Here is a 13,330-nt window from a genome sequence, read left to right as displayed (position 1 = left end):
TATGTACAGGCTGCAAGTCAGCTGTGGAGGAAACACACTGCAGTGTCACAGCTAGCTACGGACAGCTACATGAAATTAATTCATTCAACTGCTGTTCCATTCCCCACAGTCCATTTAACTGACTTTCGTGTGGAGGTAGGGGAATTTCACCTTTTATATAGATGCAGCTGGAAAGACTTTACACACAAATTATTCCCAGTACACAACACATACTCTAAGTAGTGCAGCCTGATTAAATGGTACATGATACAGCATCTTAAACTACTCTGCATCACAGACTGCAATCTCAGAGATGGCACAGACCCAACATCACTTATGAAACTGTACGACAAAGTTCAGTGCATCTATAACAGGCAAAGGCATCTACTTTCATGAATCTTTTGTTACTCAATGAGCAGAAAACTTTGAAGTGTGACAGACTGTGTCTTTCCTTCTTATTGGCCAAATTTTTTGTTTGGTATCCATGAGAAATTTACTCCCTATTTATCCGAAATTAAGGGAAAACCTTAACTATACACTTTTTAGTTCATATCGTACTGCAATTTTGTTGTTCTTTGTTGTTTTGGGACTTTTTTTTTTGTGGGTCTTTTTGGGGTTTTGGGGGGGATGTTTTGGAACAACAACACAGGATCACTTCATGCCTAAAACTATGAAAATTTGTCACCTTCTTATTGCACTCACGTAGAAGTATGTTTTACACTTTCATTCTTTTTCCCTAAAGGTATTGAATAACTTTCCCTAAAGTTATTGAATTTTCTTTCTTTTCAAAAGTGTGTGTTCTACGTATGTGCAGATATGCACATGTGAACACGAACATGGAAATTTTAAGACCATAAACACCTGACAAATTGTTGTACAACAAAAGCAACAAAAATTTTACACAATGCAATGCAAGTCTTGTTTTCTGTATACCAGTTTGAGGTGATGTAGACTTTGCTAAATATTTGCATGTTTTAACTGGAGCGCTATTTGTGTTACAGGGAAAGAAAATGAGTATGAATACTTTAAACTGACTACAGGTATCACCATCATAAAGGAATTTTAGCAAAAAGTCAATTGTTTCATCATAATTAAGTTCAAAGTTTAGTGATATTGCTGCATTTGGATGTGAAACGAGAGTTGTGGAGCTTTTGCGTCATGAAGCCCTATGGCTAGGTAAAAGAATCCCTAGATTGCTAAATAACATAACTTAAGCCTTAAACTTAAGCAAGAAATAGCACTGCACAGGGCTGCTGAGTAGCCAAATAAAGAAAAAATATCTTTAGAGCACAATTTTGAGGTTTGCTTAAAGAAATCCTTTTGGGAAGTGGAGGAAAAATGAGGAACAAAATGTTATCAGAAAGGTTCATTTCTAGTTAACTGTAAACTTATATTCAGTAAATCCTTATGCTTGATGACTTCATCATTTACTCTTCTAGTCATCTGAAAAGGACATTTAGTTCTAAATAAAAGCATCACTTTGAAAAGAATTTAAAAATAATTCATTAGGGAAGAAAACTAATATGAATTACTTTAGAGTTTCCAAAACCCATCACTTTGCCCTTCTCTTTGGATAAAAACACTCACTAAATTTGCTAACTTTTTTCAAAATATAGCTTTGTTTCCAGAAACAGTTTTAAAAAAAATAAATAAATAAAGGGAATTCACTAGTAGCCATCACTAAAAACATATATTTTCAAGGGAGAATTGTCTTCGTATTTCAACAACATCGCTATGCAAAACAAGCTTTGCATTGCTTTAAAGAAAGGCTGCAGCCATCTCGCATTGCTGCAAGTAAAGAGTGTGCTCATGACTCACTGCCCCTGCTTGGTTGCAACTCATCAGTGCCGGCAGCCCTAATCTGCTCCCAGACATTATGACCAGCAGCTCTGATATATGGATTAGATCTACCCCAAGTACTCCGTGCAGGGAAAGAACTCCTTGAGCCCTTTATTCCCTACAGAGTACCTGTGCAGGAGAATAAATCAGTGATATGAAAGAAAACATAAAATCCTTCCCAGTAAAATTTGCAGATGACACAAAAGATAATAAAATGGTAAATACCAGGGAGTTGTCAGCTCCACAGATTGCATGGCAGCCTGGGTTCACCTGAATAAGATGTGTTTTAACACAGCTGAGCACAAAGCTGTCTATCTCATAACTAAAAGCACAGATTCCAAACAAAGACAATCTAATAATCTAGGAAGAGGCATATGGATGGTGGTGGATAACCAAATTAATATTAGCCTACAGTGCAATACCCTGGCTAGAGCAGTGAAAAAGATCCTTTGATGTACAAGGAAGTAAACACCGAGTAGCAATAGGAAAGGGTTATATAAATCACTACCAATGTTGAGACAGTGAATCTTTCTGTTTCAAACAGCATGTAACAACATGGTTCTAGTTTATATCTGTGATCCCCCAGCATTCCCACAGGAGCAACTAGTGGACTATATTAGTATTCAAAATAGGAAGACTTAAACAGCTACAAGAAGCATTCAAATTTTTGAAAACTTGACCTGCTAAGAACAAGAAACCCGTGTCAAAAAGAAGGGTAAATGATCACTAGTTTACCATCTACAAATATTTAAATGGGAGGGTGAGGGGAAATGAGAAGTATCATGAATATTAAAGGTGGACTTTTCAGCTTCTTAATGCTGGTTTTCACATTTTTCTGCTATATAAAAGTTAGAAAAATTCAGGCTGAAAATAAGGTAACTGTTTTAACTAATAGTAAGTACAGTTCTTCTAAAGAGAGGCAGGATTTTCTTCACCTGAAGTTCTTATAATCAGCAACTGCTTTCTAAAAAGAACCAGAAGACACAGGACTGTGTTAGTGTCTTACATTGATCTTTTAAAGCAAAAGATGGCAATGAGTGTGAACTCTATCTTTCAAAAGCATACTTAAAATGTTCCAGGATAGCTTTATTACTGCAACTCATGTTACTTATGTGAGCTTTATAGCAGGTATCTAGCTAGCCCCTTATACGTGGGGGATAATTATTTCTCCTTTCCCCAAGTTGTGGAATGATCATTTCAACTGCTAGTAAGCCAAATGAACTGCCCACTGTTTTCCCAAGTAGTATTTTTTATATACTTGGTATTAATGCTTCTGTATTTGTGCAAAGCAGCAAGTTACTGGAGGAGCATGGGAAAAATGAAACCTTGGTGAATACAGAGAATAGCTCAGTCACAAATAATCTGAATTGATCTTTCCACTTCTGAAACCAGTAATATCACTTGTGAAATAAAAAACAAAAGCGCACCACAAAAAAAAGACTTCATGAAACAAACAACACAAAAAGAACCCTCCACATCTAAAATGAGAAAGAAACGCAAAAGAAATTTCAGTAGAATATAAAAAAATTTTGTCTTAACAGGTAGTTAGCAAACTGTGACTAATATCCTATTGAAAGGGTGTGGTTAAGGGACCTGAAGACCCAGACAGTTTAACAAAGATAAAGGCCTAATTGGTCAGTTGACCAATACCAAATTCACTTCGGGATTTGACTCAGAATATGTATTACAATTAGATACTGCAAAGCTTAAGTAACTTTTCAAAATTTTTACCAACTATAGACTGAACAGTATTTTGTAAACATAAATATGGCTCTTTACTATTCAGTGGAAGAAAATTTTCAGGTGACATATACGAATCACAACTATTGTCTATTCAAGCTACATTCCATTAATCTCAAAGCAAAATTTTAAAGCCAGTGCAACATCTAACTGCATCATAATCAAAATATGACAAAATTTCTGTTACTAAAAAGTGATATTTTTTGAGTGCTGTTCTCTCAAATGCTTCAATCAGCCAAGGATTAGATGTTCAACTTAATGCTAGCCAGTGATCATTAATCATTTTAAAGTGGCACAGCTAATCTCATTTCTCACCTAGAGAAAGCCCACTCGTCATTCGCGTAATGGAGACGCTGGCTCACTTTTGAATGTGTTTTAAGTTTGGTTAATGACTCCTTTTTCTTCCTCCTGCAGGAGACCTCTCAAACACCTCAGCACAGAGAACCCACAGATATGCTCAATGCTACACAAAGGTAAGAGCAAACATAGACAGTGTTAACAGTGATAAAGTTTTGACAGGCAACCTCATACTGAGGCTGTAAGAATCAGTTGACTTATGTTAAAGGGCCCATTGCATGAGTATAGCAGTGGTTTCTCTGCCATTTGCTGATAGAGAATGAATTATTAGCTTTCAATATTTTCTAGGAGGTAAAATTCATGAAGAGGAGATGCGTAGAATCATCTTCAAATACACCTCTTAAATTCACATTGTGAGAAGTAAAATCAAGCTGTGAAGTGAGGGAACTACTGCAATAGGAGATCAACTGTGCAAGAAGATGCAGCCTCTCCTTACTGTTTTACTAGAGTAGAGCGAACTAAACAGCAGCTTTTCAGTATGTTCTCTCTTAGGTTAAACTCTAAACATGGGATGCTGAAGTCATTGTTGGAAAAAATACTTGTGTACCTTACAGCATTAGCCTGAACGATAGCCCTGTTGTCCTAAATGCTATATTGCTTTTCCTGGAGCCAAAATAATTATTTGAGATTAGCGTATCTTTTTCTCAGTTATATGGTATCAGATGAGTCAGAATGCACAAACAAAAAGTCTGAAGTCTTACATCTCTCTAAGGTAATGTATGTGCAGCATCACAACTAAGACACAAGAAGATGGAGAAAAATAATGACTTCTCAGCCATCATCAACTTCTCTGTGCTGCTTAAGTGACTATACTGACCTGAATCAGCAGGCCCAGCTGCCAAGGGGCCAGTTGGGAGTTTTAACCCACTTTCACAAGGTGGTGACTCTCCATTTGGAACCGCTAGCTCCTCTTCTGCAGGTTTTTTACTGCTTTGACAACGTTAAGGTGGTGATGGACACTGCAGATCACTTCAAGAAACCATCTTCCCATATTACTTATCTGGTTGAATTCCCTTACTAGAAAGCCCAGGAGAGCTATTTGGTACATTAAAAGTTTATATTCTCATGAGCTCTTTGGGCTGGAAGTCGACTTAAAGAAGACAGAAGTTCTCTATCAACCTGCACCTCAGGAAGTCTTCCATCATCCCCATATCACCATTGGCCAATCAGAGCTCAAATCAGTCCAGCAGTTTAATTACCTAGGTAGCCTCATCACCTCGGACGGTAAGATTGACGGAGAGATAGACAACAGGTTAGCAAAGGCATATAGTGCCTTCGGAAAACTCCACAAAAGAGTATGGCGTAATAAACACTTGAAGAAAAGTACCAAGGTCAGTGTTTACAAAGCCATTGTGCTGTCTACTCTCTTATATGGTTCCGAATCATGGCTCATTTACCGCCACCATCTGCATCTCCTAGAACGCTTCCATCAGCGCTGTCTCCGTACAATCCTAAACATCGAATGGTCAGATTATGTGACAAATAGATCTGTTCTAGAACAAGCAGCAGTCACAAGTATTGAGGCCATGTTGATGAGAACACAGCTGCGTTGGGCAGGGCACGTCTCCAGGATGAAGGACCACCACCTCCCTAAGATCTTGCTTTATGGTGAACTTGCCACTGGCTGCTGCAAGAGAGGAGCCCTGAAGAGAAGATACAAGGACTCCCTGAAACAACATCTCAGCCTTGGCCATATTGATCAACATAACTGGTCTACTCTGGCCTCCAATCAGGAGGCCTGGAGACACACCATCTATAACGCTGCTGCTTCCTTTGAGAACGCACGCAGGATCACTTTCGAGGAGAAAAGACAACGCAGAAAGAACTGTGCCTTGCAGAATATACCTCCTAAGGAGTCCTTCTGTTGTGCCTTTTGCAATCAGACATGTCTATCTCGCACTGGCTCTATTAGCCACCAGCGTGCTTGTAACAAATGTGGACAGAGCCTTTCCCAAATCTTCATTCACGAAGCCTAGCCATGATTCTCATTTATATTGTCTAATAGGGCCATTAGATGTCTCATGTATACAAACCAATTCTGGCCTTGTTATATCCATTTTATAAATAAACAAATTTAAATTTAAGACTTAGAGGCTGAATCAAATGGTTTAGCCTTGTGCCTCCTTTTCCTAGTTGTACAAATATTTATGAGTATGATTCAACATAGAATCTGAGAGGAGCTTACTCTGGTCTGTCAAGTTTGGATGCTTAGAGCATTTACAGGCTTAGGATGACAGTGCGTATATGACCAAGCTACACCTTCCAGGAAAAATTTCTCCACTTCTTAGACTGAAATCAATGAGCCTTCTGTTCCATGCTCATTTCACTAACTTGCCAAGAAAAGAAAAGGGCTAATAAGATCATAGTGGTAATTTTGTGATTTAAATGAGCTAGGTGTTTTCCTTACATATTTGTTCCATGCTCTTGATTTCAGAAGAAATAGCTTCCTCTAGAACTCTTCCCTATTCTCCTGAAGAAAGACATGACCTTTAATTCTGCTTAATATGGAGAGGAAGAAGCAAGGAAGAGATGATTCTTCCACCCTTGTTTAAGAGATAGCACACAACAGCCACCAAACCAAGAATTTCCCTTCAAGACCCAGGTGATACCCTGAAAGGTCACTTTACTAAGTTACTTCCAGGCTGAGAACAAAAAAAGCCCTGAGATATCCTCTGCCTGTATATAATAAAGACTCCCTGTAGACAAGCAAAAACCCCCTTTTCTTCACATGCCATTGTTCCTTGTAATTTAGCAACAAATAAAACGAGAGCATGGGCAGGGAGCTGCGCTCCTCTTCAACTGTCTCTGGAGATCATCTACCCATGCTTTGTTCACTGTTTGACACTCCGTAAAAGCGAACAAGAGTGCAAACCATAGGTGTTTGAGCAAGCAGAAAAAAGGATTTTCAACCTGAGCAAGAGGGAAAAACCTTGGCAGTTTGGTTATAGTGAAGTAGTAAGAACTGAACAGGAAATACTTCTTTTTGTTGCCAATTTTTTCGACATCAAAAAAGAAGAGCCTGGACACGCCTTGATACAGCTATGGGTACTGGAAAAGAAAAGGAGAAATATTCAGGAGTTGGTGGACATCTGTATTCCAGGCCTCTGGTTTTACCTCCATAGTTCAAGACATGCCATTTACTTCAAAAAACACAATGGTAAAATCTTTTAAGAATGCTTGGTATATCAGTCCCTACCACCAGTGAACAGAGAAACTATTTGCAATTATTTAGAGCTTTTTAAAAAGCATGTTTACATATGTAGTGACCTAAAAAACCTGTAGACCCATGATGAGGTGAGGAACAACAGAGGGGGGAGGAATCTGCTCTTCTGTCAACAACTTTTGAAACTGTATATTCCGCTCCATTCCAAGCGAGGTATCTAGCAGCAGCTATGAGGCTCAATTGCAAAAGGATCATAAAGGATCATAAAGACTCTAGCGAAATCTGTATTGGAATTTTTATTATATTGCTAATTTTATATGCATTACCTAGCATAAAAATTAGTCTAGTTCCTCAGAAACTTGTGTAAAAGTATTTTGCATTTTTTTTTAATAGTACTATAACATATTTACTAATCTATACTTTTAGGAACTCTTACAATCTTATTTCGGTGTTTACTAGCACTAAGTCTTGCCTAAAAATGTTATTTCCCCAAATGTTTTCTGAAAAGTATTTTTGGAATAGAAGATGATGGTATGATCCTTTCTAATTTTTACAGAAAGGATCAGAGTATCTCCATTTCAACGGCTAAGTAGCTTTACCCAAAATACCTTTACTAGGTACATGCTTAAGCATAAATCCAGAGTAGGTTCTCTGCATAATACTTTTTTTAATTTTAAAAAGAGTTAGAGAAAAAACAGTCTAGCTCCAAAATTCATGATTCTCCATCTTGTCCTGTTCTGTATGGCCAGTCCTTAAAATTCTTTTAGCTCTCAGAATAAGTAGTTTGCTGCTTTGTGTCCAGCCAAGAAAATGGAGAGTCACACAGCCCTTTCTCTTGACACCTGGTGGCCTTTGTACATCCATTCTCCCTTTCCCAAACTAATCAGTGGAGAGACTGAGCCTGCATGTGAGATGCATATAAACATCTAGTACCAAATGTTCACATGTCTTGTAGCATTAGAGTAAAAGCTTTAAACATGTCATGAAAATAGCTTGATTTTTTTGGTCTTGACTAGTGAGAAATTTTCAGTAACTTCTTGTTACATCTTTGGAAATAAATTACTATGGCAAAAAAGTACCAAAAGCATCCACTGGGAAGAAGGCAGAAAGAGAGTTTGAGTAACATGGAAGAAGTACCAAGAGAAAATTTCACAAATCAAAAAGTAGTCTATATCTTCTGCAGCAAGACTTTTCGGAAAGCAGTTAGCTTCCAAAATAATCCATGCTTTTTGGAAGCAAGGTGAACGGGGTTATACTACTTCATAATTCACATTTCAGGAATGACAAAACATATGTCAAAATCAACACTGTTGCATCACCAGTCTGATTTTTGGATTCTGCTTTTCCTTTCTTTTTTTTTTAAAAAAAGCTATTTAGCCAATATTTATTTGCAGTTGTACACCTACTTGTAAAGGAACATCCACTATTTCATTTTGTGGGCAGCAAAGCTAGTTGTTTTTAATGATACTGACTATAAATTCTACCTAACTAAAAGAAAAATAAAAATTAAGAGAATCAACTATGTCGCAGTGTTCAGAGTGAAGCCATCACTGTATTTACACTTAGGACAAACTGTGCCAAGTTTTCTTATTTCCACAAAGTTTCAAAATCTTGAAGTTGTTTTAAAAACTGATATAAATACTGCACAACAAATCTGTTTCATATTCTGTTTAAACAAATGAATACACTTTTATGCTTACTGAACTGAAGTTACAAGAGAAGTAAAACCACTGAAATGAAGTTCTGTGGTGAGATTTAAAATCATACTAGATGCAGATTGCTTCAGTTACCCTGAACATTGCCATTATTTAGAGAAATAGAAGGGAAAAGCCATCAAAAATTCAAAAAGTCCAGGAAGTATTTATAAGTCGATGTAAATCAGGAATAAATCACATCTCACACCAAAAGTAGCCATTCACAAAAAAAGCCAAGAGGTCAGATTTTCATTTTGGCTCACCAAGTTACACTGATGCTGCAATTATTTTGATAAATCTAGATTTCTCTTTTCCTCTCACTTCTGTAAACCAAAACGATAGTCTTCATTTAAGCGAAGTAACAGCTTTTACTGATGTGGTTGTACCTATTACTAAAAGAAAAGATTCAGGAAACAAGCAGCAGGTTATAGAATAAAAAGGAGGGATGAAAGAATATGATTTAAAAATTTTAATGAGTATGACTGTCTTGCCACAGAAATATTTTGGTGCAATGCAAAATACAACTGATTTTTAGAAGTTAAGGGGTTATTGAAAAATGAAATGTTATACAGAGAATGATAATGGTAACACTAGTATACAAAACATGAATGTAGCTGGAGCATGAAAAGGAAACACTAAGTGACTGAAAGCAGTTTCAAAATCCAGTGAGAAAACAGAGAATTCATAATGCATTTGCAACATATTAATACAAAATAATCTACAATATACCTGTGAAATATATACTTTTCAATTCTATGTAGAAATAATTATTAAATCCTTATTACAGCAAAATAGAAATATCACTGCTTGCAAAACTAACAGAAGTCAAGCACTTTGCATTTGCCTGCCCACAGCAATAGCATTTTTGTCAGAAGCACCAGTAACGATCTTGAGTTACACACAAAAGCGGGTTCTGTTATGGCAATGGACAAAGGCAAATGACTGCAAAGAAAGAGGACTCAACTTCAATTTAACTGTCCTGTAAGGTACATACTAATTAGCTGCAAAGCTATGAAATCCTAGCTAGCATGTTAAGTCTGCTACATGACAGTATAATTTGACTTCTTAAAGGATTATGCAAATTACAACTCATCATTCCATTACATGACTGAAAAAAAGTGACAGCTAATTTATACATAACACACCTTTCAAATCCCTAAGATGTGAAGCACCTGTGCAATACATTCTGCCTAGATTTTCTAGCATGTACACTCTTGTTTATTGCACTGTACAGAAGCATACCTAGGAGATTTAGTAAATCTTAGTTTTTATTTGCTTTTTAGGTTTTAGAGCACAATCCCAAAGAATTAAACAACATAATTCCGTCCCTGTTTAGAGGTTTTGCACACAAGTAGAAGTGTAAGGTTTCAACACACGTGTAATTTCTGAATAGCAGGAGAGCACGAGCACTAAATGCACGAGCTAGAGGCAAGACTCACACAGATATCAACATACTTCTGGTAGGTAGATTCACAGTAGATTCCGTCATATCGGTAGATTTTCCTACATTCTGATTGGTTGGGCAGAGGATGCTGGACAGTTATTCTGTAGAGGCATCAAAAACAGATAGACATGACTAGAGGATCTCTACAGGTAACTGTAATGCAGGACAAATCAGTATGTTGAAATGAATTTTTTTTAAATTTTGTTTTTAAATTAAACACCTTTCTGATCTCTTTAAATCAACTGCCTTGTGCACATAACACCCGCAATTTCCAATTTTCAAAATTTGCACTGAGAGTAAACTAAACTTCAGTTCTCCACAAGAATAGTATTTTTTCCGCCATCAAATAAAAGTGGAAGAGGTATGGAATTTTATAAATCAAATTGATACTTCACGTAGTTTGTATCTATACAATCATGCTTATAAAATTGATTATTTATTGTTTACTGTTCCAATCCTTTCTCAGGCAGAACATCCATTTATGTCAGTTGGGAGTTTGTCCAGACAAAGACCAAATAACCCTCCAATTTAAAATGTCAACAGCAATTCTCACATTTGCACAGAATGAGGATGTTGTGGTATTATGAGAACTGTGATTGAAGGTGCTCAGCACCATCTGAATAATGCCATATGTTCTCGGATTGACTGAAAGAAAATGAAAGTGATTGGCAGCAATCAGGAGGTGTGCAGCATCTTGTAAAATCAGGCCCTAAAAGATTTGTCAATCATTCTATTATTCATCCCTCCTCAGCTCCCTGTTAGCAGAAAATATAATTTGGCTATAAAAATTCAATGTTGTTTTTAAAATATACTTGAGAATTGCACACAAAACAGTACCCACCAATTTTTTTTATTTTTTTATTTTTTTTTTACCTCCCTCTTCTCTGGAATAAAAACACATTTTAGATGCTTTTGTATCTTAAACAAATTAATACCTTTTCCCCTTGTAATATAATGGTAGTTCACTGAAGTAAGGGTAAATTATTTGAGAAATTTTACACATTTTTCAAATTTAGAATTTTAGGCTGTGATTTTGTTTAAAAATAAATACTCTTGTCAATAGAGAATTATGTTTTGTTGCCATTATTTTTACAATATTAACATCTACATAGCTCTAAGCTAATCTTGTTTTTTTTAAAATCATGTATTTGTTTCAACAGTAATTTGAGACTGCAGGTTTGAGAAGAAAATTAGTGTCATTATAGAGCAACAAGCTTTATGAGAAAATGGAAAGTTATCTACTGTGGAAACTGAGGACCTTCCTTTATAAGACTGCACCTACACAGTGTGTCAAGTGCCCCATGGGACCCAACATACAAAAGGAGGAGACAGCTCTGTGAGGAAGGCCAGATCAAACACCCCCAAATCCTGGGATATTCCTGCATTCACTAATTAAGATATTATCAGAGACATTTATTCATTGTGATATCCAGGGCCTTTAAGTTAGATGTCTAACCACCATATATAGTGTACTAGGAAAGCTAAGTATCTTAAAATGGGATTTGCAACACAAGCTGGGAGTCATGCAAGCTAGTATAAGAGATGAGGGAGAGTATCTTCTATGTGGTGTGTGCCTGAGAGACACAAACCCTTCACATTGGGTCACCCAGGAATGCCTACATCAAAAAGAATTCAAGCCCCAAAATCTTTAGTGCACCATCACACTGACTGACCCATGCTCCAGCTTCAATTTCCTCTGACCTTTTTTGTTGTTATTTTGTTTTGGTTTGGTTTTGTTGGGGCTTTTTTGTGAAAAAAGACTAGAAGACAAGCCTGTTTCTACACGGCTTCAGCAAAGACATGGGAGAACTAGGTTCTCAGGACAACTATGCCTCTGAGCCAGAGGATATTCAAACATACATCTGCCACAGCTCCAGAGGTTACCACAGAGTCCTTGATAACAACTATTCTAAAGCAAGGGGCATGTTATGTCCTCCTGCTAAAAAAAAGCACTTTGAAGAAAAAAAAAAACAAAACTAAAAAATCAGGATTTTTTGGATGAAAGAAAGGAGACAGTGAGAGCATGTTGTATTAAGAGTTATTACTGATTATTGCTATTACTTGAGTAGTTAAACAAGTGCAATAGAATAGGGCTCACTCCAAAAAACCTTTATTCTGAAGTAGTTGTGGTATTCTTCTGGGAAGTGAAAGATGTGAGTTTGAACATCCTTATGATGAAATAGGTATTCACTTATTCACTGTACCAAGATAATGAAGAATACTTGTTAGCCAGCTTTTGTTTGATTGGTTTCTTTTTTGCTGGTTTTTCAGATGACAGAAAAACTGAAACACAGGAAGTTCCATCTGAACGTCAGGAAACACTTTTTTACCGCAAGGATGACAGAGCACTGGAACAGGTTGCCCAGAGAGGTTATGGAGTCTCTGCCCATGGAGACAGTCACGGACTACCTGGACATGAACCTACACAACCAGTTCCAGGTAACTCTGCTTCTCCAACCCAGAGGGGTTGGACAAGAGGTCCCTTCCAACCTCAACCATTCTGTGATTCAAGCCCAGATCAGTGTTTTGGACTGCCCACAGTCCTACTTTACATCTAGCCATAATCAGGTTGGAACTTTCTTTTGGAGGGTGGGGAGCATGAAGGGGGGAGGGGAGGGGGGAGGGCAGGAAGGAAGGAGAAGGGAGGGGGCTGTTGTTATGTTTGTTTTTCATGCAATATATAAGGCTCTATAAACAATGTAACAGCTACTATGGGTCATAGTGTGAGGGAAAGAAGCCTTCCTTTGCACTGCATAGAGCTAGATTCCACTTCAGGAATCAAGATGCCGTGAACTTTTTCCAACGCAGCCCTTACCCAATGCTCACTAATAATTTTCTTTAAAGAATTATTTAACTGTCATTCACTTACCCTCTGGTGCAACAGAAAAAAAAATAATAAAAATAAAAATAATATCAACTCCCAAAACACTGAGCTAAACGAGACATCAATGTATATCTCTTGAAATCTCACTGACTTCATCAAGATTGCATGGCACCCAAACTAGCACAGAATGGGGCCTATTGTGCCTAACCTGAAAAAGCAAACAGTCCTGAGACACCGTGGAATACATTTCAAAGTGCACACTGGGTTTCTAACTACCACCCAGAGCAGTG

At 37.2% G+C, this 13,330-nt stretch overlaps 1 protein-coding gene across 8 annotated transcripts in view; it reads right to left on the bottom strand.

Moving 5' to 3' along the window:
• NPAS3 (neuronal PAS domain protein 3) overlaps nt 1–13,330 on the bottom strand; it is a 610,089-nt gene that overhangs the window by 513,671 nt on the left and 83,088 nt on the right. For 5 of the 8 annotated variants that reach the window (XM_027726870.2, XM_039386541.1, XM_039386534.1 and 2 more), the window contains exon 2: nt 10,228–10,317. The exons of the other annotated variants lie outside the window; for them this stretch is intronic. In XM_027726870.2, coding sequence (XP_027582671.1) covers nt 10,228–10,317 — 90 coding nt within the window. The remainder of the gene's footprint in view (nt 1–10,227; nt 10,318–13,330) is intronic. 8 annotated transcript variants of the gene reach the window in all.

Source organism: Pipra filicauda, unplaced genomic scaffold (genome assembly GCF_003945595.2).
Source record: "Pipra filicauda isolate LSUMZ 115617 unplaced genomic scaffold, ASM394559v2 scaffold11_size5308982_pilon, whole genome shotgun sequence".
Classification (NCBI taxonomy): Eukaryota; Metazoa; Chordata; class Aves; order Passeriformes; family Pipridae; genus Pipra; species Pipra filicauda.
This window is presented reverse-complemented; position numbering and strand designations above follow the sequence as displayed.